General features: G+C 37.8%; 1 protein-coding gene across 1 annotated transcript; it reads right to left on the minus strand.

Annotated features, from left to right (window-relative positions):
* Positions 1-430: 430 nt before the first annotated feature.
* TUBGCP6 (tubulin gamma complex component 6) lies at positions 431-24192 on the minus strand. The gene is made up of 26 exons (XM_084205831.1): positions 24131-24192; positions 22718-23527; positions 20925-21088; positions 19337-19547; positions 18637-18810; positions 17462-17583; positions 17061-17136; positions 16498-16607; positions 14746-14837; positions 14510-14649; positions 12712-12861; positions 11961-12042; positions 11795-11883; positions 11505-11620; positions 10752-10890; positions 10547-10663; positions 9000-10311; positions 8513-8559; positions 8065-8257; positions 7622-7790; positions 6230-6371; positions 5083-5277; positions 4695-4827; positions 4251-4464; positions 2985-3184; positions 431-1232 (listed from the first exon to the last, which is right to left on the minus strand). The coding sequence occupies exons 2-26, from the start codon at positions 23462-23464 to the stop codon at positions 1141-1143; spliced, it is 5226 nt and encodes a 1741-aa protein (XP_084061957.1). The 5' UTR covers positions 23465-23527; positions 24131-24192; the 3' UTR covers positions 431-1140.
* Positions 24193-24654: the final 462 nt, after the last annotated feature.

Consider the following 24654-nt stretch of genomic DNA (forward strand, 5'->3'; position numbering starts at 1 on the left):
ACACTGACTTTGGAATCAGAGCAGCAACATTCAGGTCAGCTTCACAGCTGATATATTCTGTCTCTAATACTTATTTCTCATTCAGAAAAAAAATTCATAAAACTATTTATGCATCTTAAAATAATCTTATTCAACAGTCCATAGTCCTAGTAACGTGACAGTCAGGCATGTAGCTTTAGATAACTGTCCCCTAAACAGATAATGAGCTCCTCATGAATATATCTACCCCTTAACCATGACTTCAGGATCTCAAAACCAAAGTATTTCAATGCTGACTGCCTGTCTATAACATTCTCCTATTATGACACTGAAAGTTCGTCTCTTCTCACAATATAAGGGAAAAAAAAAACAAGTGGGAAAAGGAAAATGATGCAAATATGATCCTTTGGTTGAAAGCAGTAGCTGGAATATATTGGGATTCACAGCTTTATTTAGCCTTAGAAATGCTGAAATTCTCTTTTAGGTGTTTTAAATAATAACCACAAAATAAGATGCATAGCTTAAATAAAGGATAAAGAAACTAACTTTGGCACAAGTGTTCCAACAATCACCAAGTGCTTGAATAGTCAAATATTGTATCTCCTAACAGACCACCTTGGCACATCATGTTCTCTTCCATTGTGACTATGAGTCTTAAAAACTTAAATTAGTTATATTTAGATTAAGAATGAATATCAGTTTAAAAATAAACCACATCAAATAACAGGTACTAATATCTGCGGGAACATTTGTACCTCATACCCATCTCTCAACAGTTTTAGAAAGTATCTGTTAATTTATTTCACATACATGTATTTACATTAAAGGAAATTCACACCACTGAAAATACAACTTTTACACATTCACAGATATACAGTTTTGCACTCTTTCCTGTGTTAAGACCAGGCACTCAGCTCTGCTGTCTCTGCAATAATGACAATATCAATTTTTTGCAGATCAAACAACTGGCAGGTTTAGTGGATTTAAAGCATCATCATGCTCTATTTATGGTGGTTATACTCTTCAAGCTTTTAGATAGCAGATTATTTCACTGAAGAAAAATGCCTCCTGCATGGCATTTGCATAAGCTTCTATAAATCATAAGCATATACATATAGTTTCTGTTTTACTGTGTTATCAGTGATCCTTACTCTACAAAGTTCAGTTATCCTTGTAGTAGTTATTGAAGTTAATTCGCAGCAGAAAGTCCTCCAAATGTGGTTGGTATCCTCTATTTACAAGCTTTGTTACCACTGGAAGAAAATAAAAGAAATAAAGTAAGCTTCAACTAAGATTAATATTTAAATTCATCCTTGACAGCATCTGTGGCTTTTAACTTAAAAAAAAAAAAAAAAAAAAAAAGAGCATAATGCAGAAATCTGAGAACAAATGTACATTTTAACATAAGAAAAGTCCAGTATTTATTTCTGGCATTATAAAATCTTTCAAATAAATGCAAAAGAAAGACTGTGTCAGTTCTAAGTGAAAGTGCATCTCCTTATCAAGTTGTTTTCATAGAAACAAAGAAATCACAGAATCTTTCACAATAAAAATGGTGTGTTCCTATCACAATTTCAACTGACCAGGAAGCATCTTTAGGTCCTCAGGAGACCTCTGTGAAAGAAGCAGCTCTGCTGAAGTTTTCTTGAGCGAAGTCCATTGTGAGAGAGAAAACCCAAGAGAAATTCCTAGGACAAAGCCCTCATGCTCTATGAATGATCACATCAACTGCTCTAAACATCCCTTATTACAAAGGAAAAAAGCCAATAGAAGCTCCCTAAGCTCACAAACATCCCATGCACCAATATCAAGGGAATTAACAAGCAGTAGCAGCATGCAAGGAAGAAGGGGAGGTGTATTTTTAGAAGTTAGGGCCCAAGCCAAAGCCATTGAAGTCCAGACAACTTTGTATTGGCTTTCAATGGATTCTGGATCTACCCATTGTGGAGAGAAGGCATTTTACAATACATGGTGACTGAAGGTACAAGTGGAGATGAACAAGCATGTATTTGTTTTGTAGTGCTTAACACAGAGGGTGTAAAAAACTGGGTCACTCATCAGATTTCCTTACAGAATGGTCTATTAATCTCTGTCCATGAAGCAACCATAGATCTCGTAGTATGGGCTTAGGTGGCTCCCACAGGTGTTCTGACTTCCTGTAGAATTTGGAAGCAGCCATTCTAACTCATCCTGAAATATCTGTTTTTGGTCCTTTGATACCATTTTTGGACACCCTTAAAGAATAAAAAGGGCAGCTCATTTCCTGAAGAATATAGTCTGAACTAAAAAATATTTTAGTAGAATAGATCTAAGAAAAGCAGATGCACCTCCTTCAGGAATTAAAGATTTTCTAAAAAAAAGGAACCCAGATCCCACAAACCACCTTTATACTAGATGAAGGATAAGTAATGTACTAAAACACAAGCAAGATCTGAAAGACAAATGGATGACAACCATTTCAAGTACATTATAGCCTAAGCTGACAGTGAGAGGGAATTTTATCATGGTAAAGGAAAGAACATTTGGCAAACGTTGAAAAACTTGCCTGGAGCATGTGCTGGAAGGCTCTCTGAGCTTTAGTCCAACAGGGCAATCAGAACTTCCAAATCTCATACCAGTGGCAAAACTCAACTATTGCATATATATCTAAAATGACTTCTGACTGGTATCTAACTGTCTCTCACTGCTGCCAATAAAAAGTTTCAGAATTCAATTCCAGAGAAAAGGATAAATGTATGCATGAAAGTACAGCTAAATACCAAATACTTATTTTGTAAATCACCAAAAACTTGCAGTTAGTTTTGAAATATATGTTAGATTTCTTGTGCATCTTAATTGATGTACATGCAGATCTTAGCAAACCACAACAATGCAGTTTTCATTTGGGAACTATATTTCCAACACTCCCTAAGTATACAAATCTTCCTACTTTTACATTATACTACCAACATATTCCAGTAGCCAGTCGACCTTTTCTTCTATCTAGAACTGATGCAATTTCTTACCTTTGAATAAGAAATGGGAGTAATACTTGAAGGTATTGTAGGACTGCTGCATCAGACCAAAGTTGGGATGAACAGCCATTTGCTTCCCTGCATCGAAGCTCCACGACTGAGAGATGAGCTGGCTGCGGAACTTCAAAATGAGGCTGAAGATGCTGTGTATGATGTTCATCACAGGGGCTGCCTTCTCTGTCAACAGACCCCTGACAGAACATAAACAGCTTCAGAAATTGGTTGATGTAATTTATTGGTTGTAAGACTACAAATACAAAGGAGTGACAAGCCTTTAGGTTAAAGATAATCTCTTTTAAAAATCCCCAAGACTGCAGCCAACGAATTTTAAACAAGGTGACTAAATCTAACACAGTTTACTTGCACTTCCAAGAAACTTCTATCTGCCCTAGAGAATCTGATTTCTAGAATGACATCTGCCTGTGCAAAAGAGATGACATTTAACAACATGCTCTGAGTTTCCTTAAACTTTAATCTTCTCTCATCCTACCACCTGCTATCCAAAGAGCACCTCTAGGCAAGTCTTTTCTGATTAAAACTCAAAAAGAGAAACATGAAAGGAGAAATTTCTTTTGTTGCTTATAATTTCTCTTCTGTATCATCTCCCTCCACCTCACCACTTCATCATTTCACTGTACACTCTTCAAGAAGAAATCAAATAAACTCTAGCTCTTTTCCTTTTAGTCACACCACCCCTCTGCCTCACATACAGAAATTAAGGGGCTGAAAGCCTGTGCTTCCTAAAAGACAGGTGTCTCTTGCACTGCTCAAAAATCTAGACAGAGGCATCTCTTAGTCCTTTTCAAGTCCAGCCCTGGTCACTGCACATGTATTAAAAGCACATACATTGTACAGTTGCATTTCACATTCCTCAGTAAGGCTTACTGTGCACACTACTTATGATGAAAGAAAACAGCAGCAATTTACAAAGGATGGAGTGAAAGAAAAAGAACTGTGGCATGTGTGCCCTTAGTTTAGAGCTGCCCCAAGTAGCTGGAAGCTTGCAGAGGCATGGTGACCAGGAGCTGGAGGTAACTCAAGGAGTCCAGGGAAATGAAAAGGATGGATAGCTGAGAAAAAGTATCGAAGTACAGACTTTGTAAGGTGCCATGAGGTTTGTTTCTTACATAAAAACACTTTCATATGCAAAGACTACTTAATGTGTCACGTAAAAGTCAGTTTTGCACAAATACATTAGGCAAGGACTGGCCACTCCCTTAACATGTATTTGAAGTAAAAGTCAGTATGGTAGCTTGCCTGAAGATTGCTTTGTTGAGGTATTCAGCATGTGTTCTGTGAATTTCTTCTAGGTTGCCCACAGAAGACAGTTTGTTTCCAAATTCACACCATGTAACATGAAGGATCTGATTAGCAATGTAACCTTGAATTACTTTCACAAAATGCTGCATCTCATGTTTATACAGCTGGAGCTGTCGAAACTGGACAGAATTTGATGCACGACTCACTAAAGCTGAAAATAAAAGCAGAAATATATTATCAGCCACAGAGACCATCTAAAATCAGAATTTTAAAAGGAATTTAGATTTTTATTAGTAGAGTCTAATCCTGTTTAAAATGCCTTCAGCAGCCTCTGCTAGACAATTACGTATATACAGTCATGTCGAACTTCAAAAGCCACAATTTTCTTAAAACATCTTTTACATTTTAAACAGGATGCTCTCTTTCACTAGTCACACTTACCAGTGCGCTTTAAGTGAAACCAAACATCCTTGAGAGTCCACACCATGTGCTTCAGCTGAAGCAAAAAGGAGAAAATCTTGTTGTATTTATTCATGCAGCTCTCAGTAATGACAATGTTCAGAGGCCAATCAACCTACAAGAAATAACAGTGCTGATCATACTACATTTTTTGTTGGAAATTACAACATTGTTTAAAATACAAGTATTTCAACAATTATTATGTATTTTAATAATGTAATGCTCAGGCTAAGTAAATCCTGTAGTTTCCATTACACATTGATTTACTCCATTCTTAGATACTGTATTCTTATTAGCATATTCCCTTTAACATTGTACATAAGAACCATGGCATAACTGCAATATTCTACCTTGCTCCATGACCTCTTACCTTGTACCTGAGCTCTAAGCAACTCAGAGCATCTGGTGCATTGGGCTTGAACATTTCTGGGAGATACTTGAGGGCAAAAGAAAGATTGGAAGCAAGCTGGGTGTCACCATGAAGACTGTACTGTAGTGCTTTATTTAGGATAGAATTAAGAACCAGTGGATTCAGCAATTCACCAGGTGTTTGTCCTGATCCAAGCTAGGGAATAAAAAAAAAAAAAAACGAACCTAATTACACCATAAAAATAAAAAGTCTTGGCTCTTGAACACAGGTGAATTAAAGCACAATGATAAATTGGTGACTACCCTGCCTTGATTGGAAATTTTTACTTCTGCCATAGGGATGCATGAACAGCATAAGAAGCAACTTCTGAAGTATTTTCTGTTAACAGCAATGAAGGGTGATCTCATATCTACACTGATTTATTTTCATATGTCTGCTGTGGTTCAGTTTCTCCTGCAGGGAATAGAGTCTTTAGAAAGCCAGGGACCCAGTCTCATCACCTCAGCACTCTCTGAGGTTTACAAATAAAGCTATTCATCAAGTATAAATCCCCAGGTGCTTTCCCTAGTTGGGTCTAAAGCATTTTCAGGACTCAGAGAAGTGCATTAACTCTCCTACAGCTGCCTATCTCCACGGGCAACCATCTATATCGACCTAGGCTATCTCTCCTGCCTTGCTGTCTTCCCTATGAACACAGCAGTAAGTAATGAAAACACTGCCTCATCAGAGGGCTCAGCACTCTCTTCACATGGCCTCCCCTCTGCTCTCTAGCTGAGGATATTTAAGGTAAGAGTAGGTAGCTTGCAACACAGTAGGTAGCTTTCCACTGGATTTTAGCAAATGGCAACAGGCTCTTCCAGCCTTGCTGCCAGCAGACAGGAGGGGACAGCAATAGTGCAGCAGTTTTCACAGGAAAGAGTAAAGTACCCTTCCAGGAGTGCTTATCTGTCCAAGACCTTTCTTCTCCATCCTTACAACATTAACAGAGTTCCTTGCTATAGACTTCTCGACGCAGTAGAAAAGAGGAAAACTCCACAAGCCAGGATTCCAATTCACACCATTCTCTCGTTCCCATCCAAATCAATTCAGAGGCACGAAGGTAAAGCAGACAACCCAAACACTGGGGTTAAGACAACAAAGCAAATACCTTCTCAAACAACAGGTCACTGAGTGACTGAGCAAACTCCCCGTCTTCCATTAACAAAAAGTGTCTCAATGCTTCAAAATGCTTCTCTACATTCAGCTCCACAAAGTAGTAATCAACTATTGCTTTGTTCACAAGAGAAACACTAAGAATAAAAACACAGAAAAGGTATTACACTTACATGCAACTCCTTCCTTACTGTTAACATTCAGCTGGGGCTGCATCAGATTAATGATCCTGTACTTAACTCTGCTATCTAAGATGTTATTCATATAGGCAAAAAACATGAGACAAAAAAATCTTCATCCATTATATGAATTAAAACCTACCACTCCAGGTAACTGGGTTCTGAAAAATACTGGGGAAGTATTTTAAGACTGGCTGCATACAGTGATCTTTAGAATATGCTGCTGGACCTGAACCAACATTTTATCAATAGCATTCTGATCTATGCCACCCACACAAATTAAAAGACTATTAAATCCACAGTAAGAGTATACTAATTGAAAAAACTCTGACACCAGATATTAAGATCTATACTACAGTATAGTATCTAGATCTATACACAGTCTACAGTACTGTGTAGGTATTCAACTTAGCTTTAAAATTATTTAACTTGCCTATCAGGGAGAAGGTAATTCTGGCAGCACAAAAACTCAGGCTCAGTTTGCTAAATGTGTGAATCTGTACACAGACTGTTCTGGTAGCCGACCAGATGTTTAAAATTAAGTTAGACAATAACATCTTTCTACATTGCACCAGGCTCTACATGCACGCAGAGCTAGCAGATGGAAACTTAGAGGAAAGCAGATTCTAAAAAAAGTGTCTGTAATTGTTTTCATGACAAAAGCTAATCTTGCACAAAGCAACAAAAACTTTTATTTAAAATATTACTAGATATACTAATTAAACCATCCAACATGTATGTGGTTTCCTTATATACCCCAACAGTAGCAAGAACAGCTTCTATTATACCTCAAAACAGCCTTGAAGCTGGAGTTCCCACAGAAGCATGAAATATACCCTGATCAAAGATTTTTTTCACTCCCTTAGCTTTCGTCTTTCAAATATAAACTAGCACACATATTACAAAGAGTACACCTTCTTTTTAAAAGAACAATTAAACTAATGGTGTCAAAATCCCTGCTGCATAATCTACAAGACTTCCTTCTGAGCACTTATATTCCAAACAGACATTCAAATTTTTAATTTGCACATAAATGTCTGTTATTATTTATCATGCAGATGTGAACTATTGAATTACTAATGGACCATTTATTGAATTACTTCTAGGATCTAAGAGCAAATTTAAGACATCTATGTGCAACTCCTGTCTCAAAATAGAACACAACATTAATTGCAAAATTAGTTGCAAAATTCCTAACAAATACTCACTGAGATACAAGTGGAGCAGTAATAGAACGTTTCATCAGCACTGGCAGAGACAAGAGCTCACTCAGCTGTACAGCAGTTTCATCTGTTGCAGACTGCACTGTAGGATCCACAGGAAACGTGTATGATCTTGGTATCACGTGATGCAAGAGATGAGAAACTGGTGGTTCTGCTACATTTAAAAATATACAATTTAAGTTAATAATTTTAAAAGCTTAGCAATATGATCCTATTAAACTCTGTATACAAACACCTCTAGGTTAGAAAATCGTCATATGTCAAAAAGGATTTCTCATCTTTGTGCCTTGGAGCAAATTGTTTGGCTACTGCAGTTCATAACATTGGTAATTTACTGGTAAGTCATAGCATTCAGCTTTCTAGCTCAAATTCACCACATCTTCTATTAATCTACTATTCACATCTATTGATCCAACAGTTTTACTCACACATCAAATCATAACTATCTTGATACTTTTCAATACAATACTGATCCGATAAGGCTTTCAAATAAGCTTGTTCTTTCTTCCACGCATCTTCCTCTTCGCCCTCTCTCTCCTCAGTTGTGGGAGCATTAGCTTCTGAAGATAAAGTTTCTTGAGGCACAGTATCTTGAGAATTGGCCTTTTCGGGTTCTTCTCTCTAAAATTCATGAATGGACAAATTTTACTGGAGATGCTGGCTTTGTCTGTTCAGGCTTAATGTGTTCCTACAGGTAACTGCCTAGCTGTTCCAAATGAAAAGAGAAGAGCCTACTCACCTGTGTGTTTCAGACATGGAAAAACAATACGATTTTACAGTGACTACTAGATTAGGAGAGAAATTTACTACCTTAACTATCAGTTCAATTTTTCAAAAGAAAAATAAGTTCTCTCAAGAACCACTTTTGTTTCTTACCTGTAAGCTCTGTGAGGAATCTGGAGAAGGGTCCTTGTTGACAACATCTGCAATTATTGTAAATACAATTAAAGTCAGCATTTACTTAGACCTGCTTATAATACTTGGTTCATACCTCAGGTCTGCTCCTAAAGTTGTTCAAAATTCCTGTATAAACTATCACAGAAACAACCACACCAATAACAGTACTTCCCCATAGCCCCACCCAGGTAGTTTTATGCATGTTCTCTACTTAAGGACCCTAAAGGTCCTGTTTCACAAAATTTCAGGCTAAAAGTTTAATTTTTTAATGCTCTGCTTCTCGCATATAGGAGACAAATCTAAGCTCAAATTCTTTCCTCTGAATTCTAGCACTATATGAAAAGCAATGCAAGGAATTCAGTGGAATAAGTAAGGAAGAAAGGACCCATTTAAAAAATAAACATTCAGTGTTACTTTCCCAAGCCCTTAAACAAATGCTGACTGAATAAACCTAATTTTATTTTACCTTCTTGTTTCTTTTCTATTGTATTTTCCTTTTTATCATCTTTAATATTAGCATCAGGAAAGTCTGTAACACTGTCAGATGTCTGTGACTGTGGCAAAGTCTCTTCCTTAACTTGTGATGGTTTTGCTTCCTTTCTGCCCCCTTCAGCAGGAGATAACTCTTCACTGTACAGAAGTGTCTGAACTGTGGAGCTGGATGAAGAACCTGAAATGGCTTTACGGTGAGGTATGGGATCATTTTCTGTAGATGGGGCCCACTTCCCTATCTGGATGCTTGACTGGGATGCGTGTCCAAAGGGGCTCCAGCGGGATTTCAAAGGCTCTGTATCTGAAACCAGCTCTCCAATTTTGATGTGTGACTGCGAGGCATGCCCATGGATGTTCCAACGAGGCCTGGCTGAGGCCACCTCGGACACATTTTCACCAATCTTGATATTGGCATCAGATGCGTGACCATGGCTGCTCCATCGAGGCCTTGTAGGAGCTACATTTGACACGTACTCTCCAATCTTAATATTGGCTTCTGAAGCATGACCATGGATGTTCCACCTGGGCCTTGAGGTCTCTATCTCTGAAGCATATTCCCCAATTTTAATATGAGCTTCAGAAACATGCCCATGAACATTCCATCGAGGTCGCCTAGGCTCAACTTCAGAAGTATAGCTGCTGCTTTTTATATGGGAATCTGAAGAATGCCCATAAGGACTTGAATGTGGCTGGTAAGTGTCCTCTTGGGGTACATATTCTCCCACTCTAATGCTGGCATCAGATGCATGTCCATGAATATTCCACCGAGGCCTTCTCTCCTCCACATCAAACACGTTTTCCCCAACTCTAACATGTCCCTGCCAAGCTGCAGATGGTCTGAGAACTGTATTGAAATCATACTCGCTTTGCTGATGCAATGGTGCATTGTCTTCTTCTGGTGCTCCTCTCCCAACAGGCTGACTTTCACTCACTTGCAAAGTCTCAGAAAGATCTGAGTTAATATTTTGAAATGCTTCATCTAGTGAAGATCCTTGCATCCTGACGGCAACAGACTGTTCATCTTGTGACTTTGACAAGAAATCTTCTATATTCACATTGGATTCAGGCAAGGACTCAGCACTGTATAGAGAACTGCATGCTTTCTCTGAATTTTGGAGATTGCTTTCAGATCCTGCTGCTTTAGGCTGAAAATGCTCATCAGCATTATTATTTGCTGGCTCTGGCATAGGCAGTGCTTTGTCAGCAGAAGCAGCATATCCCTGTTCAGTCTCAGATTCTTTTCTGCCAACTGTCTCATTAGAAGGCAGAGGTTTCACAAAAGACACCTAAAAAAGAAATAATTATTACACGGTATGGCTGGTCACATATCAACCTACTAATTAAGCTATCACTTTATTAAAGGATTAAAAATTTTCCAGTTTTTCTGATGTACTATAAGTGATAACTACTCACCTTGCTGTTACAGTGAACTTTGTGTTTACTGAACTGAACCATGAAATTAAGTCCCTTTAGGGAAACCTGAAACATCAACTTGAAGTTTATGTAAGAAAATAAACTCACTTGTGAAGGTGGCTCGTTCTCAACAGGGGTTTTATCCAAAGCCAACTGGGACTGTTTATAAGGAATACTATCTAATTTTTTCCTGTAGCTTCCATCTGGAAGTTTTTCAAGCATTTCCTACAAGTAAAAAAAAAAGAAAAAAAGTCTTTAAGTACCAAGTATCAGATTTTCCAAATTAAATTTCTTAAATCTTTTTAGGAGGTACCTCAATGCGTTTTTGATCTTCTAACAGAAACTTAAGACGGGCTGTTTCCAACTTGTGGCGCTGGATTTTCCATAATTTTCTTTGTTCCCTACGGGCTGCATCATCAGAAAGTTTGCTATAATGGTCAATTAATTCCTGCCTAAATGAAGGCAAAAAGAAAGCTAAGTCACAGATTTTTGTACACTGATTTTCATCTTCCCATCTAAAGAATAAGACTTTTTAGCACCTCAGAACTGAGAATTGGTTCTTAAAATGTAGAAGCCAGAGGCTTCAGTCACAGAGAATAAACATAGTGGTGGAAAACATAGGACTGCATTTTTAGTCAACATGTATTTCTGTAACTATTTTTAGTAGGCCACTCATTTGGCTTAAGTAATTTTAGAATAAAAAGAAGAAAGTGAAATATCAATCTAACTCCAACTGTATTTTACTTCTGCTTTCACATACATGTGACCATTTTTGCCGTGGGCTCTGCTTTTAAATTTTAAGATGCAGTCAAATTTTTTTCCTGAAATTTTTATTATAGCAAAACCCAGACTGCATAGGGTTGGCACAAATGAGTGGGTCCCAGATTTTATGGCCACTAACCATTTGTAACAAAATTGCTCACAGATTACCAAAAATTCTTACATCCATCGTCTAACTGCAAATATTACCCTTGTAGAACAATGCCTGCAAACTACTAGTACTGTGAATTTTAATTTTTTCCTGAGATCTTTATCATAGTTTTGAAGACAACTTAAACACATTTACCTTGCCTTTTTTTCCAGTTCTTCTTCTAAAGCTTTCAGTCTTTTTTCTCTCTCTCTGAGCTCTCGAGCATAGCTGAAATCATCATCAATCTCCTCCTGCTTTATCGCAAGACGACGCTGCATAAATATTTAACACTTTTAAAAGCTGCTCCCAACACCAGGTGTAACACATACATCTACAAGAAGTTCTTATTTGAACACTATGAGCTACTAATTCAACTTCAGTACAACATATCCATTCATTTCTTTGCCTAAGAAATATAGTCTGCCTCTAGAATGGCAGAGAGATACCTCTTGGTCCTTTGCAAACTGTTCTTTCAGCTTCTGAAACTGTTCCCGTTTCTTTGCATCCAAAGCCATTCGTTCTGATATTTGCTTGTCTGTGTTAAAATACAGACACTGTTAGTTTACATTAACAAACCCACTAGAAAACACATAAAATGCCACTGTAACTTACCACTAATGGCTTTCAGTACTTTGCTAGCAGTTTCCCGAGCATGAACAATTAATTCTTGTTTGGCTATTTCCATGCGCAAATCCTAAAAAAATCCAAACAAACAAACAAACAACAACCAAAAAAAAAGCTGAATTTTTTCTATTATTTTAGACTTTAAATACACTCATACACAGTTGCAAAGACAGATGCACATTTTATAATGGTTATTAATAAATTAATACAACAAAAATCTGAATAAAACAAGTAAGTAAATGCAAAATCTACAAACTAGTCTTGAAAGTTAATACTCCAGATTTTAAAACAAACCAAATCCATCTGATATATAAATTAAATTGATGGAATCTGAAGGCCAGAAATATCTTTGTAGTTAAAATGTTCTGAAAAAACAATTAGCTATGGAAATCACAAATCTGGTTATCTAGTTACAAATTAGCTTATCTCATTTGTTAAAACAGAATCTAACAGTCTTTTTAGTAAGAAGACAAATCTCCTAATATAAGAACTAAGATCGAAGTCTAACACTCATTTACTAAATGAAACGGGCAAAAAATGTCAACACACCACCTATAATTTTAAAAGCTATATTAAATAAATTTTAATACTTATTTTTTATTTGCTGCAATTAAAACTGCAATTTACCCACAAAAAATTCTGACTGTAAATACAAATTCTTTAGAGGTTATAACAAAAATGAAAATTAACTATTAAAAAAAAAAATCATAATGAGGTATTTGTTCCTTTATTCATTTACCTTTTCCTCCTTGCTTATAGAACTGTATCGAGCAATTCTTTCCATTCGACCTACGTACACTGCACAATCTCTCTCTATTTCTTTCAGTTCTTCAAGGGAAAAAATAACTGAAATCCGAGGAACAGGTATATCTGACCAACATATATAATGCTGAAAAATGAGAAATTTCCTTTTACACACATTTTAAAAAGTGTAAAATTTTATATTAGGAATTCACATTATACATTTTTTTAACTTAGTCCTGCTTCAAGACACTGACACAAATCTCCACACAGGATCTAAAGCTTCTATTAGTATCATCTTTTGGCATTTATATAATTTAAAGAAGGACACAAAGGTACAATGGTCCACAACTTGCATCAGAGGTCAAATTCTTGGAGTTCTGTCTTTGCTGCTGAAAATCTCATACATACATTTATACAAATCATGTTCTAAACGTCTCGAATTTTCCTATTCTAAATATCCAAATTAACTGAGCATGAGTAACTCAATGCTGAATGCATCTCTCCTGTCAAAAGTCAGGTATTGTTCACTTATATCCCCCACAGAGCCCCACTCAGTAGGAACTCTCTAAGACAGAACTAACATCCCTACAGGAGAGACCTCTGCACAAGACAAAACTCTCAAAAGCAAGCATGGCCGGTGCACACCACAGAGAACCTATTCTTTAACTGTACCTGGTTTTCCTACTCTGCCTCAACAACCCTAAATCTCTGAAGCTATTCTATTCAGTGCAGAAAACAGATAACTGAGGGAAACAGATAACTTAAAGGAAAAAGCCAAACAAGTGCACAAGCACACTCACACTGGATTCCCCCAGTCTACTGGTAAAAGCCAGAAGATGGAAGCCCAGGCTGTATTCCTGGGAATGTATTAGCCTAAGCAGAAGGGAAGACCCAGCTCTTGAGGGCATTATCAAAAAGGGATGAAATGTGGTGCCTGGCACTCTCAGACAGATGGAAGATGATTGAACCTGGGTGCCATATGACCTGGGGGGAGATACTACATCAGTGACACATAAAGCTGTAACTTACCATGGAGGTGATGGCTGACACTTTTCTAAAGAGCCCACTACTACTGGCACACCTGAGTCATGCTCTGGGAATGGTCATCAGAGCAGACTCAGGACAACTGGCAAAGGGACATTTCACTTGAGGTATTAGGCTTGTATGTGACACTACAGAGCTGACAATGAGCTGCTCTGCTCTGCTGAGACTGAGCAGCTCTGATCTTAAGGAGAACACTAGCTACCTGGGAATGTCTACAGACTTTAGACACCTCTCTGGTTGTTCTATCTTCGGACATATGGAGAGAACAGGGAAGACATAAAGTAGTTGAACATGTTTTTCTTTAAAAGAACAAGAATTGTTCAACAAAATAGCAATAAACAGAACTATTTAAGCACTTCTTGAAAATGTAGTGATACAGCTAAAAGAGCTGTGCAGAACTGAGCCATGACCTACTAAAAGTGAGTCAGCTTTAAACCAAAAAGGAGTAGTGCAAGAAGTGGAAGGCACTTGTTTGAATGCCTAAAACATTTCTGCTTTCAATACAAAGAAAAATAATACATCATGTACATTGTATACAATTAATTTGATGGTGTTAAAATGTATATTTCTGCAGTGATGTGGCAGCAAGTAAAGTGGATAATCAGCTCACAAGTATCTGAGAGCAAGTAATTGCCCTTCTTCATCCTACTTAGATAATACCAAGTTTTGATAAAGGAGTGAACTTGCTAAAAACCTAGACTCTTGCTCTAGAGAGTAATGTAATAGGAAGGAAGCAACCCAAAACTTACCCTAGGACAGCACAATTTCAGCAAGTTTATAGTTTTCCCACATATGTATACATCATTAGCAATATGCTTAAGAAATACAGGGACACAGTCTTCTACTTCTTTTGAAATCAAAACATAACCATGAGTCCAGTAATGTTTATCTGTGTAACAAAAAGATGGAAGTGCATATTTTAGTTATTTAATTAACAGCATAAACTATATAAATTAAAAATGCTCCATATATATATACACCTTACCTCTGAAACAAAGATAATCCTCATTCACCTGAATCATAAATTCTCCATAAACATCTCTGAATACACCACTATATACCCAATCATAGATAAATCTGGAAAAAAAAAATACAATATTGAAAATCAATCCTCTTGCATTCTATTCTTTATTATAACCAAGGAGTTACCATGCTCTTTAAAATCCCAAAAGACACAAGATATAGGCAGGATAAAAAAGCCATCAATTAAGTGCTGTGACACTGACATTTAAATATACAGGAAATTGTGGCTCTACACTTTGCCTAAACTATTTTTAATAGAATATTTCAGCGATAATTAGTTTAGATAAGAGAACAGTGCCTCAATTAAAACAATTATTTTATTCCTGCATATCAATTTACTAAATATATATAAAAATATACAGAAAACTTTGCAGCACATCAAGGGCACAGCATGAGAAAAGCAGAAAGTATTTGTTTTAAATAGAGGTAATTTCAGCAGGGAGAAACTAAAAGGGTATAAAACAAAGATGCAATACCAAGCACTTTTTCCCCAGACCCAGAAGCATTTTTAATATACATGCAATGATGAGAACTACTTTTTTGGCATATTTATTAATGTTTTTTCATATTTTCTCTGTGTGAGCCAAACTTTTGAAGAAATAAAAAACCCACTACTTTTATACAATCTGAGGCTATAGATAAAAAGGCTCAGAGGTCCTGGAAGATTTTTATTTTTTAAAATTTTTTGCTTAACACTGTGCGACAAAGAGGAAGCATTTAACACAGCAACCACTGCTCAACTTCAAGGTTGTATGTAAAAAGTTAAGCACTTTTAAATTACTAAATCTGATGCTTCTCTGATTTATTTGAGAAACAACTTGCATTATTTAATTTCCTTCAGGTTAATAAGTGAGTGGGTAACAGTTTCTGCAGATAACAGAGGCTTCCTTCCAGGCTAGTCCTGATGATGTATAATTGATGCTTCAATAGATATCTGCAGCAAATTTAGGAATCAATGCAGCAATCCAGATTTTTTTAGGTTCCATGTGATGCCCTTCGTGTTTCAGAAATCTGACTTCCTTCTATAAATAGCAGGGTAAGAGCTGTGAAGATATTTCAGTGAGGCTTCTGGTAAATCTGAAATTAAATTTCTCTGAAGATCATTTCATGTAGAAGGAAGAAAACACAAGAAGGGTGGCCATGGGAGGAACCTTAAATTTAGAGCATTTTGACAGACTTTTGTTTTCTCTTCTAAGTATTTTTACATCTATTATGTAACATTGCAAAGTGATGATAGACTAGAGATGTAATTCCTGTAAATAGCTATTAAAAAATAGACCATCTCTTCAGATGTCTGTAAACTAGTAATTTTTAAATTGATGAGCACTGCTTAACAAAACTGTTGCAATCCAAGGAACTCTACTTTTAATTACTCCTATTATCAGTCAGTTACATGTACTTAATGAACAACAGATATTTTATTCATTGTTGCTTACTAAAAAGCCCACAACAAAAGGACAGTGGAAAAAAGCATGAACTTCCTCAGTTTGTACAATATTTATTTACTAATCTAGCCACACAAAACCCCTTACATTGTTACTGAGCTAAGAGGGACAGAACAGCAAAATTAACTAATTTTAATATATCCTGCATATACAGACATGTATTTTTTTCTGAAAATATTAAAAGCCACTGTTAAACACACAGAGTTACTCACCAGATTACCAATTCATAATTCTTAAACTCAATTATGCAGAGAACAGTATGGACACACCTTGTGTATGGTTCACAGCTTGTCTTCAACAAAGACAGAAGAACTGGATAATGCTCATTGCTACAATTGTTGAGAGCCTCTTTGTACAGATATGAAAGCAATTTAACACCCTAAAAAATGAAAAATATTTTAACATTAGGCAACACACTTCACCACAACTTTAACAACAAAAATACATGGCTTGACATATTTCACCAGACACAGAAGGCAGATTAATCTCGTTTTCTCTATCTATTTGCAGTTAAGATCACTTTACCTGAGCAAGTTACCTCAAGCTCACTTTATCATCTCTAGAGTGAGACAGATATGTTTAGAGTTGGATTCACTTGACTAGAAGGCTTATTTTGAGCCTTTTGTTTATTTTAGGAATTGAAAGCCCTGGACAAATTTCCAAATGTTTAAGTATCTGGAGAAAGGACTATAGTGTTTTAACTGGAGGTCCAGGGTCACAGCTTTGCTAATAGAGAGATCAGCACTAAGTATTTAATGTAAAATTCAACATATTTGAAGAATATTAACATTGCAACCCAAAACAAACATGAAAATATCAAACAAAAAATCACCGTAGGAAATGAAGCACCAGCTCCACCACTGATCCCCAGTGCTGTCGTTCCTATGCCACACAGTTCAGCTAAATACCTAAAAAACAGCATTAAAACATATATAAAAATTCCAACCAGGAGTCTCCAAGATCAGTGATGAACTTTGTTGAATTTCAATATTGTACAACAATCACACTGTATCTTCCGAATAATAACAGGCATAACAAAGAAACTGAGTATAAAGACCTTGTTTGTTTTCCCTCTAATAGTCTGGATATAAAAAAAAAAATCTGTAAAACAGAGGAAAAATACTGATAGACTAAATAAGAATGCCCATGTAATATGGTCTTTTTCAGTGTATATGAAGAGATAGCATTTTTTTCTGCAAGGAAAAGCTTAAACATTTAATACCATTCTCTTACCTCAGCTGACGACCTAATTTCCTGAATAGAAAGCTGATTGTTAGAAGACTTAAAGTAGGAGGTGTTGACAGAACACAGGCTCGGTAATACTGAAGATACTTTCTCAGTCCACTTGTGAATGCCTGGTATGAACAGGAAATATTTAAAGTCTTACTGTGAAAGTTGTTAACAGTCTATCAATGTCTCTCATCAATTGCATCAGCAAGAAAAACAAACCTTTTAGTGAAATAAATGGCATATGCAGGTAAGAGAGACTTGTACACCAAAGTAAGGGGCAAGTGAGGGTGCATGCAACTTCAGACATTGCAATGAGCCAGGTGACTCCTCTACAGAGGCATCACTCCTCACACAGGCAGTGCATAGAGCCTGTAGCCATGCACAGTGAAATAAAGCATCTTGGTTCAGATTCTTTGACTTGTCCTTTGAGGAGCTCCTCATTCTCTATAATACCAACCCAGGGAAACCTGCTTCCTTACTTTCATGCCTAAACAGGTTACTGCAAAACACTTATCTAGAACTTTATCTAACAGAGAGACCTTCTTAACAGAAATTGAATAACAGGTATTGATGTAAATCAAATATTCAGAATGAAGAGATTTTCATAGCTAATCCCAACTTAATTCTATGCATTAGGAAGAGATTAAATCACCAGATATTACACAGTGTACATACAGGTCAGCATAATATACAGAGGAATGATAGGGAAAATTTGCACTTAATTTTGAACCAAGGAAAAGTAATTAAAGCTATTCAATACCATATTTTTCTACCTCAGTTTTTATTTTTGAAAAATATATATATATATTTATCTATATCTATACAGTGTACTAAGAAAGTTCTTGTTTTTTAATTTTATACATCTTTCTGTATAAATAAGTGATGTTTTTAAAGAATTTAAAGAATATAATTCTTTAGGCCACAACAGAACAACATGACTAAACAAAGGGTAACAAAGACATCTTACTGCATGTTTCAGTGCAAGCAACCCCTCAGCACAGAGAGCTGAGGTTTAAATACAGCAGCACTGTTCCTTGCTGACCTGGGATGGAGCACTACACTAAAAACACTGCAGTTTTGCAGAACTCAGAAATTCCAGCTTTACATGAAATCAGTCACCTTCTCTACCTCAGATAATTGGCCCACTAAATCTGGTTGATTGAATGCAATTGTTTTACCTGAAACACAAGTCCTTTGCTGTATGAGGAATCCAAAACTGGCTGAAGAGAAAAACGACTTAGCCGTGTGTAATAGGTTCCATACTCTGCGACTTCCGAGAGCAGGTTATGCATTGTCTCTGGTGATGTTCCAGACACATACACCCCCTCCTTTATCACAAATGACTGAGCAGCCTAAGAGGATATAGGGAGGGAAAAAAAGAAAAGGCAGGCAAATTCAACAGTTTCAGAGCTGTATTCTGATTTAAAATAGTAAACACAGACAAAAATAATAGCAGATGAATTCTCAGTTTAGATACTCAGGTGACTGAGACTATATTAAGCTAGGATAGTGAGAAAAACACTGAATTGTAGCAAAATAGGAGGAGTAGGAATGATGCCTTCAAATATACAGAATAAGACTCTTTAATTAATTCATTAAAGAAAATCCAGTTCTACAAAATTATTTACACATCTATTTTCCAAGTACTCATAAACCTATTTTCCCTTTAGAGAAGTACAGATACTCTTAGCCTATTCCAGTAACATAATTACTGCAATATATAAATACTGCCCTATTAACATTAGGCAACATTCAACTTCCTAACACTAGTCACCACTTCAAGACCTCAGCAGAAATATATGTATTGAAGAGGAAAACTCTATGAAGGAAAAAAACAAAAAGATTTGACTAGGAAGGGCAGATAAAAATCATCCCTACCTGATTGAATGAAAATGTAGTAGATACCACACCAATGAGGACATTCAACACATCCTTAACCAGTTCAGGTTCTTTCACCAGCACAAGCTGAGGAAGCTGAAGTACAGTATTAGTAAACAGTTGCAATTCCCCTTCTCGAAGTTTATAAAATTTGTCAAAAGCTTCTCTCCCAGCTTCAGTAAGATATGGTTCTTCTTTTTTACCAGGTGGGCTGTGTCAGAGTAAACACATTACAAGGTTATTATGTGAAAAGAAGGAAATACATCTCATTCAGGAAGAAAAAAGCATTTCAGAGTTTTGCACAGACAGAATTCCTCACAGAAAAGTTACTCGTAACATGCATTTGTAAGGGAATGTGGATTCAGTCAATGAAACCATAGCTCAAACTCAGTGCAGACAATAAACACATAGTTAATTTGAACATCAGTTCAGAGACAGAATCCTTGACAGAGAACCACCAGCTGCTTTTATGGTCCTCCCTGATGCAGTTTTCACACTAGGAAAACAAGGCCAATATAGGCCATATTTCCATGGCTCATTTAATGCTAATATTCAAGTAAGTTCAAAAGAAATACACTCCAACTGCTACAATGAACTTCTATTAACACATTTTACCTCTTTGCAGTGAAGATTACTATCCCCTCCAAAACAATTTCTATTTCCAATTCTTCTCTGAATTCTAGTAGCAGGTATTACACAAAATCTGTCAGGCATATGGTCTATATATGACTCTTAGACCCCTACAGTCTAAATAGCAGCAAGAAAAACTGTGTTGTTCTAGAAAAAAAGCTCAAGTGGGCTACAGTGGCTTTGAAAAATCAGAACAGGGGAACAGGGAAGTTCTGAGTTTCTGAGCTTCTAAGGCTCAGAGATGAAAAAACACTGTTTAACAATGCAACAGCACACCACTAGATTATTATTTAAAATTACAGAAAACATACAGAGCAAAGCTTCTCCAAGAATCAGGCACACCACTGTCCATCTGAAATCTCAGGTTACTTGTCATACCTTCCTTTTATTTTACCTTCCATTTTAGGGGAGCCAGGAATCCTTAACAGGACTGCAGAGAGCCTTCTCTCAGGAGATGCATCTTCTACTCAAAAGCCAAAAGAACTACAAGCCTAACTTGATCACCAAGAAATCTGTTACAATTCTCTCGTTTGTCTACAGGAGGGAAAGGAATTCAATACTCTACAATACTGGGAGATATCTGTTTAATTCTTCTACTGCTCCACATTACCACTTTCTCTTTTGAAACTGAAAATATGGAGTCATTTTATACTGAGACAAATTGCATAGCATATAAGAAGTCAAAATAGTTAGAAAAATGCTGCATTTCACACAAACAGTGTTTTCCTCATCCCTTCATTTTTTGACAAAGGTGATTTTATCTCTTCCTGTGAAACTGCTACACTCTAAGAACCAGCTTGCTGAAATGACACAACTTTTATTCCTTTATCCCTATTAATGCAGTGTATTGAAATCTGTGAATTAGACATGCTCATTTCACTATTCATATTGAGGTCATGTGGAATTACACATTTGCATGTGGTGCATAGTAAGTTTACCAGTAAGATCAGACACATACTACCCAATTCTTTCCCAACATCTTCGTTTGCTGGGTCCATATGTAAGCACGGCATCCCACAAGTCTATGTCTGGAGTCATGCTTGGCTCTGACTGAGAATCAGGAGTCAGATTGGATGCTGACTGGAATCCCTCATCTTCTGACTGGTCTATACTTTGGGGAACCTGTCAGAAAGAGTTCAAATGTTAGACATGAAAACATTTCACTGAAGACACATTTTTTAATGAAAAGGATGTTTTGCTATCATTCATGACCAAATGACTACGTGACCCAGTCTCTCTCACCTACCCTCCCTTTATATCAATTTTAAGTTTTTACTGTAGGCCCTTTTTTAATTTGATGAGTCTCTATAGGTCTTAATGCCCATACATAAAAAACAAATCACCTTCAAAATAATATACTACTTGGTGTTAAATTCTAAACTTTCTTGTTTGACAAGCATATAGTGCTATAAATTGAGAATGTGTGGTATGGACATTCAACAATACGCAGCATTAATACAATCATATTGCTCTACCATTTGTTCCAGGCAAAGGATCCAGGCCACAAATCTTCAAATTTTGTAAGCATTTTGTTAACTATGACTAACATAGTTTGTTCCCTAATTCATATGCAGAAAATCTGTAAGTGTCCAAACAGTGTATATGCCACATCCTCAACTCCCACTCAACAGGACCCATATGTGCAGAATTGTCCTCAATTTTAGTAAAAGACAATCACACCCATGTAAAAATCAGCATATTCCTCAGAAATTGCAAATTTTCCAGTCTGATGGAAAGAGTTCATCACTAACTCAAAAAAGCTTCTGCCTCCTCTAGGTTACAATTTACATCCACATGTGAGAACTGAATGGCACAGGGTTTTTCTATTTAATGTGTTTGCCTTCAAGTTTCAATTCAGACCCTGAATTAAAGGAATTGCAAGATTTATCCATACGTTAAGTAAAGGGAACAAGATCTAAGGGTAGGCTATAAATAAGCCTACCTACACACAGTAAAAATGAAAAGAAAGAAAAGAAAGAAAAGAAAGAAAAGAAAGAAAAGAAAGAAAAGAAAGAAAAGAAAGAAAAGAAAGAAAAGAAAGAAAAGAAAGAAAAGAAAGAAAAGAAAGAAAAGAAAGAAAAGAAAGAAAAGAAAGAAAAGAAAGAAAAGAGGACTCTGTAAGAGTATCTAGTACTTCTACAAGAATAAGCCGGCAAAAATTAACAGAACGGACAGCAAAAGGGGAAAAAAGATACAGTAGAAACTGTACATTCTGAAAAAGTAATAGGACAATAGGACTAGGCCAGTGAAAAAAAAAAAAAACGGAAAAGAAATGCTTTAAGAAATAACAATCCAAGACAACAATACAACAAGTTAGGTAACGCAATCTGAACAGCAAAGCACATACAGTCAGACAGGAATGCTTAGGCAGTCAGTCTGAGCACTGACAAGCAAGCAACAATGCAGAGGAGTTCAACAGACGAAGCAGGCAAAAATGCAAGGAAAAGGTTGCTAGGGTGGGGAAGGTTGGACACAAGCTGATGGCTTTAATTCATAAAGGCTATGGCCACATGATCAGTTCTGACGCAGCTACGGGGCAAGACCAAGATTTTTGTTATCACACATCTCCAGAAAGCTTATCTAGAGATAAGCTTTATCTCTGCAAAGGAAAGGATCCCTGCTCCATCTTAAATCCCAGTGCTGTATGTTTCTATCAGCAATTCAACTACTACCTACGTTTTTAACTATAGTTTCAAAGTGACACATGAAAGCATGCATACACACGTTAGTCCAAAACAAATTATACCATACTTTAATTGCAAGTCCAGACAAATCTGCATTGTCAGGCACTGGTGGTAAATCCAGCTTGATGTCCATATCGTAGGTACGGCTGTGGACAAGAGCACCGAAGAGCGAGACGCGCGTTTCTTTCTCAAACTTGTCCCCAGCAGGGCAGCTCTGAGAGAACAGCCCTATGGCAGGGAGCCCAGTGCCAGGGGCAGCCTCCATTATCTGAAGGGTCTGTTGGATTGTGTCGTTGAACTGACATTCTTCATTTGTTATCAGAGACTGTATGTCAGCTTCAAACACACTTACATCATAATAATCATAACCCTGGTATTTGACATTCCTCCCAACATATTTGTTGTTCAGAAAATAGTCCCTTTTTTGTGGTACCAGCTGAGGAGGACCTGTTCCAGCAAGCTGTACTAAGAGATCTAAGACAGAATTAACTTCAGTAAATGGTAAACATTCAGCTGTTTCCAGTTCCTCCACGAGATTCTCCAGTCTATCTGCTTGAGCACCTAGGCCAGCGACTCTCAAGTTGAAAGACAACATCAAAATTTTGTTCTTCACTGGGAGTCTGGAAACGTTTGATTGCAGCTTACGAGCCTCATCTTGAAAAAGGTTCATGAACAGGGCATTATAAGCAACCCTTTTCAAATTTTGCTTAGCCCTTCTCTTGCTGATCTTCTGCCTGCCTAAGTGAACCTTCCATGGCAAACCTGTCAGGTGTGCTTCACACAAATCACTGAACAACTGTGTAATGCTCTCCATCTCAAATGAAACTCAGGTTTTTGCAGGTACAGTCTGGGTCTCTGGTTTCATGGGAAGGAAGACCTGAAAAATATCAGGAGAAAGAAGAAACTCATAAGGTATATAAGAAATTGATGAGTATGCTTTAACTTGAACTGAGACAGCCCAAAAGAAAAGAGAACTGACCTCCCACACATTTAGGACATGAGCTATAAAAAACCCACTTTAACTTTTATCATCAGTGAAGTGATGGTGCAGGAAGCTTAATTCCAGATGCCAAATTTTTCTCGGCAGACTGAAATAAAAGAGAGAAGATTGTCCGGATCTAACCCCGGATTCCTGCGGGAACACCTCTCCCTTTCTCCCGGGGCATCCAGCACCTCCCTCCCCACGCGGTGCCTGCAGCCGCGGCCGCGCGGGCGAGAGGACGTGGGCAAGCCGCGGGCGGCGATGGTGACCGGAGGCGGCCGCACGGCTGGGCCGGAGAGCACCCGCCATCCCTGAGGCACTCCGGAGCACCCACCCAGGAGAGGCGGGGTGTCGGCAGCCCCGGAGGAGCAGCCGCCGGCGGGGCTCACGCTGAGCATCCAGCCGGGCCTGAGCACGGCGCGCCAACCCCCCGAGCCCCCCGCCACCAGCAGCGCCGCCCCCGCCTTTCCCGCCCCTCCGCCGCCGCCCGGGCCGTACCTGCGGCGCTCCCCGCCAGCGGGAGCGGGACGGAGCCGCCGCCTCCTCCCGGCGCCGCCGACGTCACCCGAGCGCGACCGGGCCCGCCCCGCCCCGGCGAGCCCGCGGAGCCGCCCCTCAGCCCCGGCACCTCAGAGCGCGACAGGGAAAACGCCGCTTGGAGCGTTCATGAATTTTAAACCTTTCCTGCAGTACTCACCCTGAACGCTGCCGCGACTCAGCTGACAAGTGTATAGCAACACGCTAGCCCCAGAAAGCAGTGAGCCACGCTGGGCCCCAGCGGCGGGAGGCGACTGCAGCCTTGGAACCGTCTTTGCAAACAAATTGACCAACAGTACGCTGTCTCCCCTCTTAATTCATGTTTTAATAAAGGCTTAGAAAAATACATATCAAAATGCAACATTAATGTGATTCAAACTACAAATTCCATTGAACAAAGGCAGGGAAAGGGAAAGAGCTGAGCTATTACTCAAATTGCCTTTCCATGGAAAATGCTGCGTTTAAAAAAAAATAAAGAAAAAAAG

This window comes from Fringilla coelebs, assembly GCF_963513975.1.
Source record: "Fringilla coelebs genome assembly, chromosome: 5".
NCBI classification, from domain to species: Eukaryota; Metazoa; Chordata; class Aves; order Passeriformes; family Fringillidae; genus Fringilla; species Fringilla coelebs.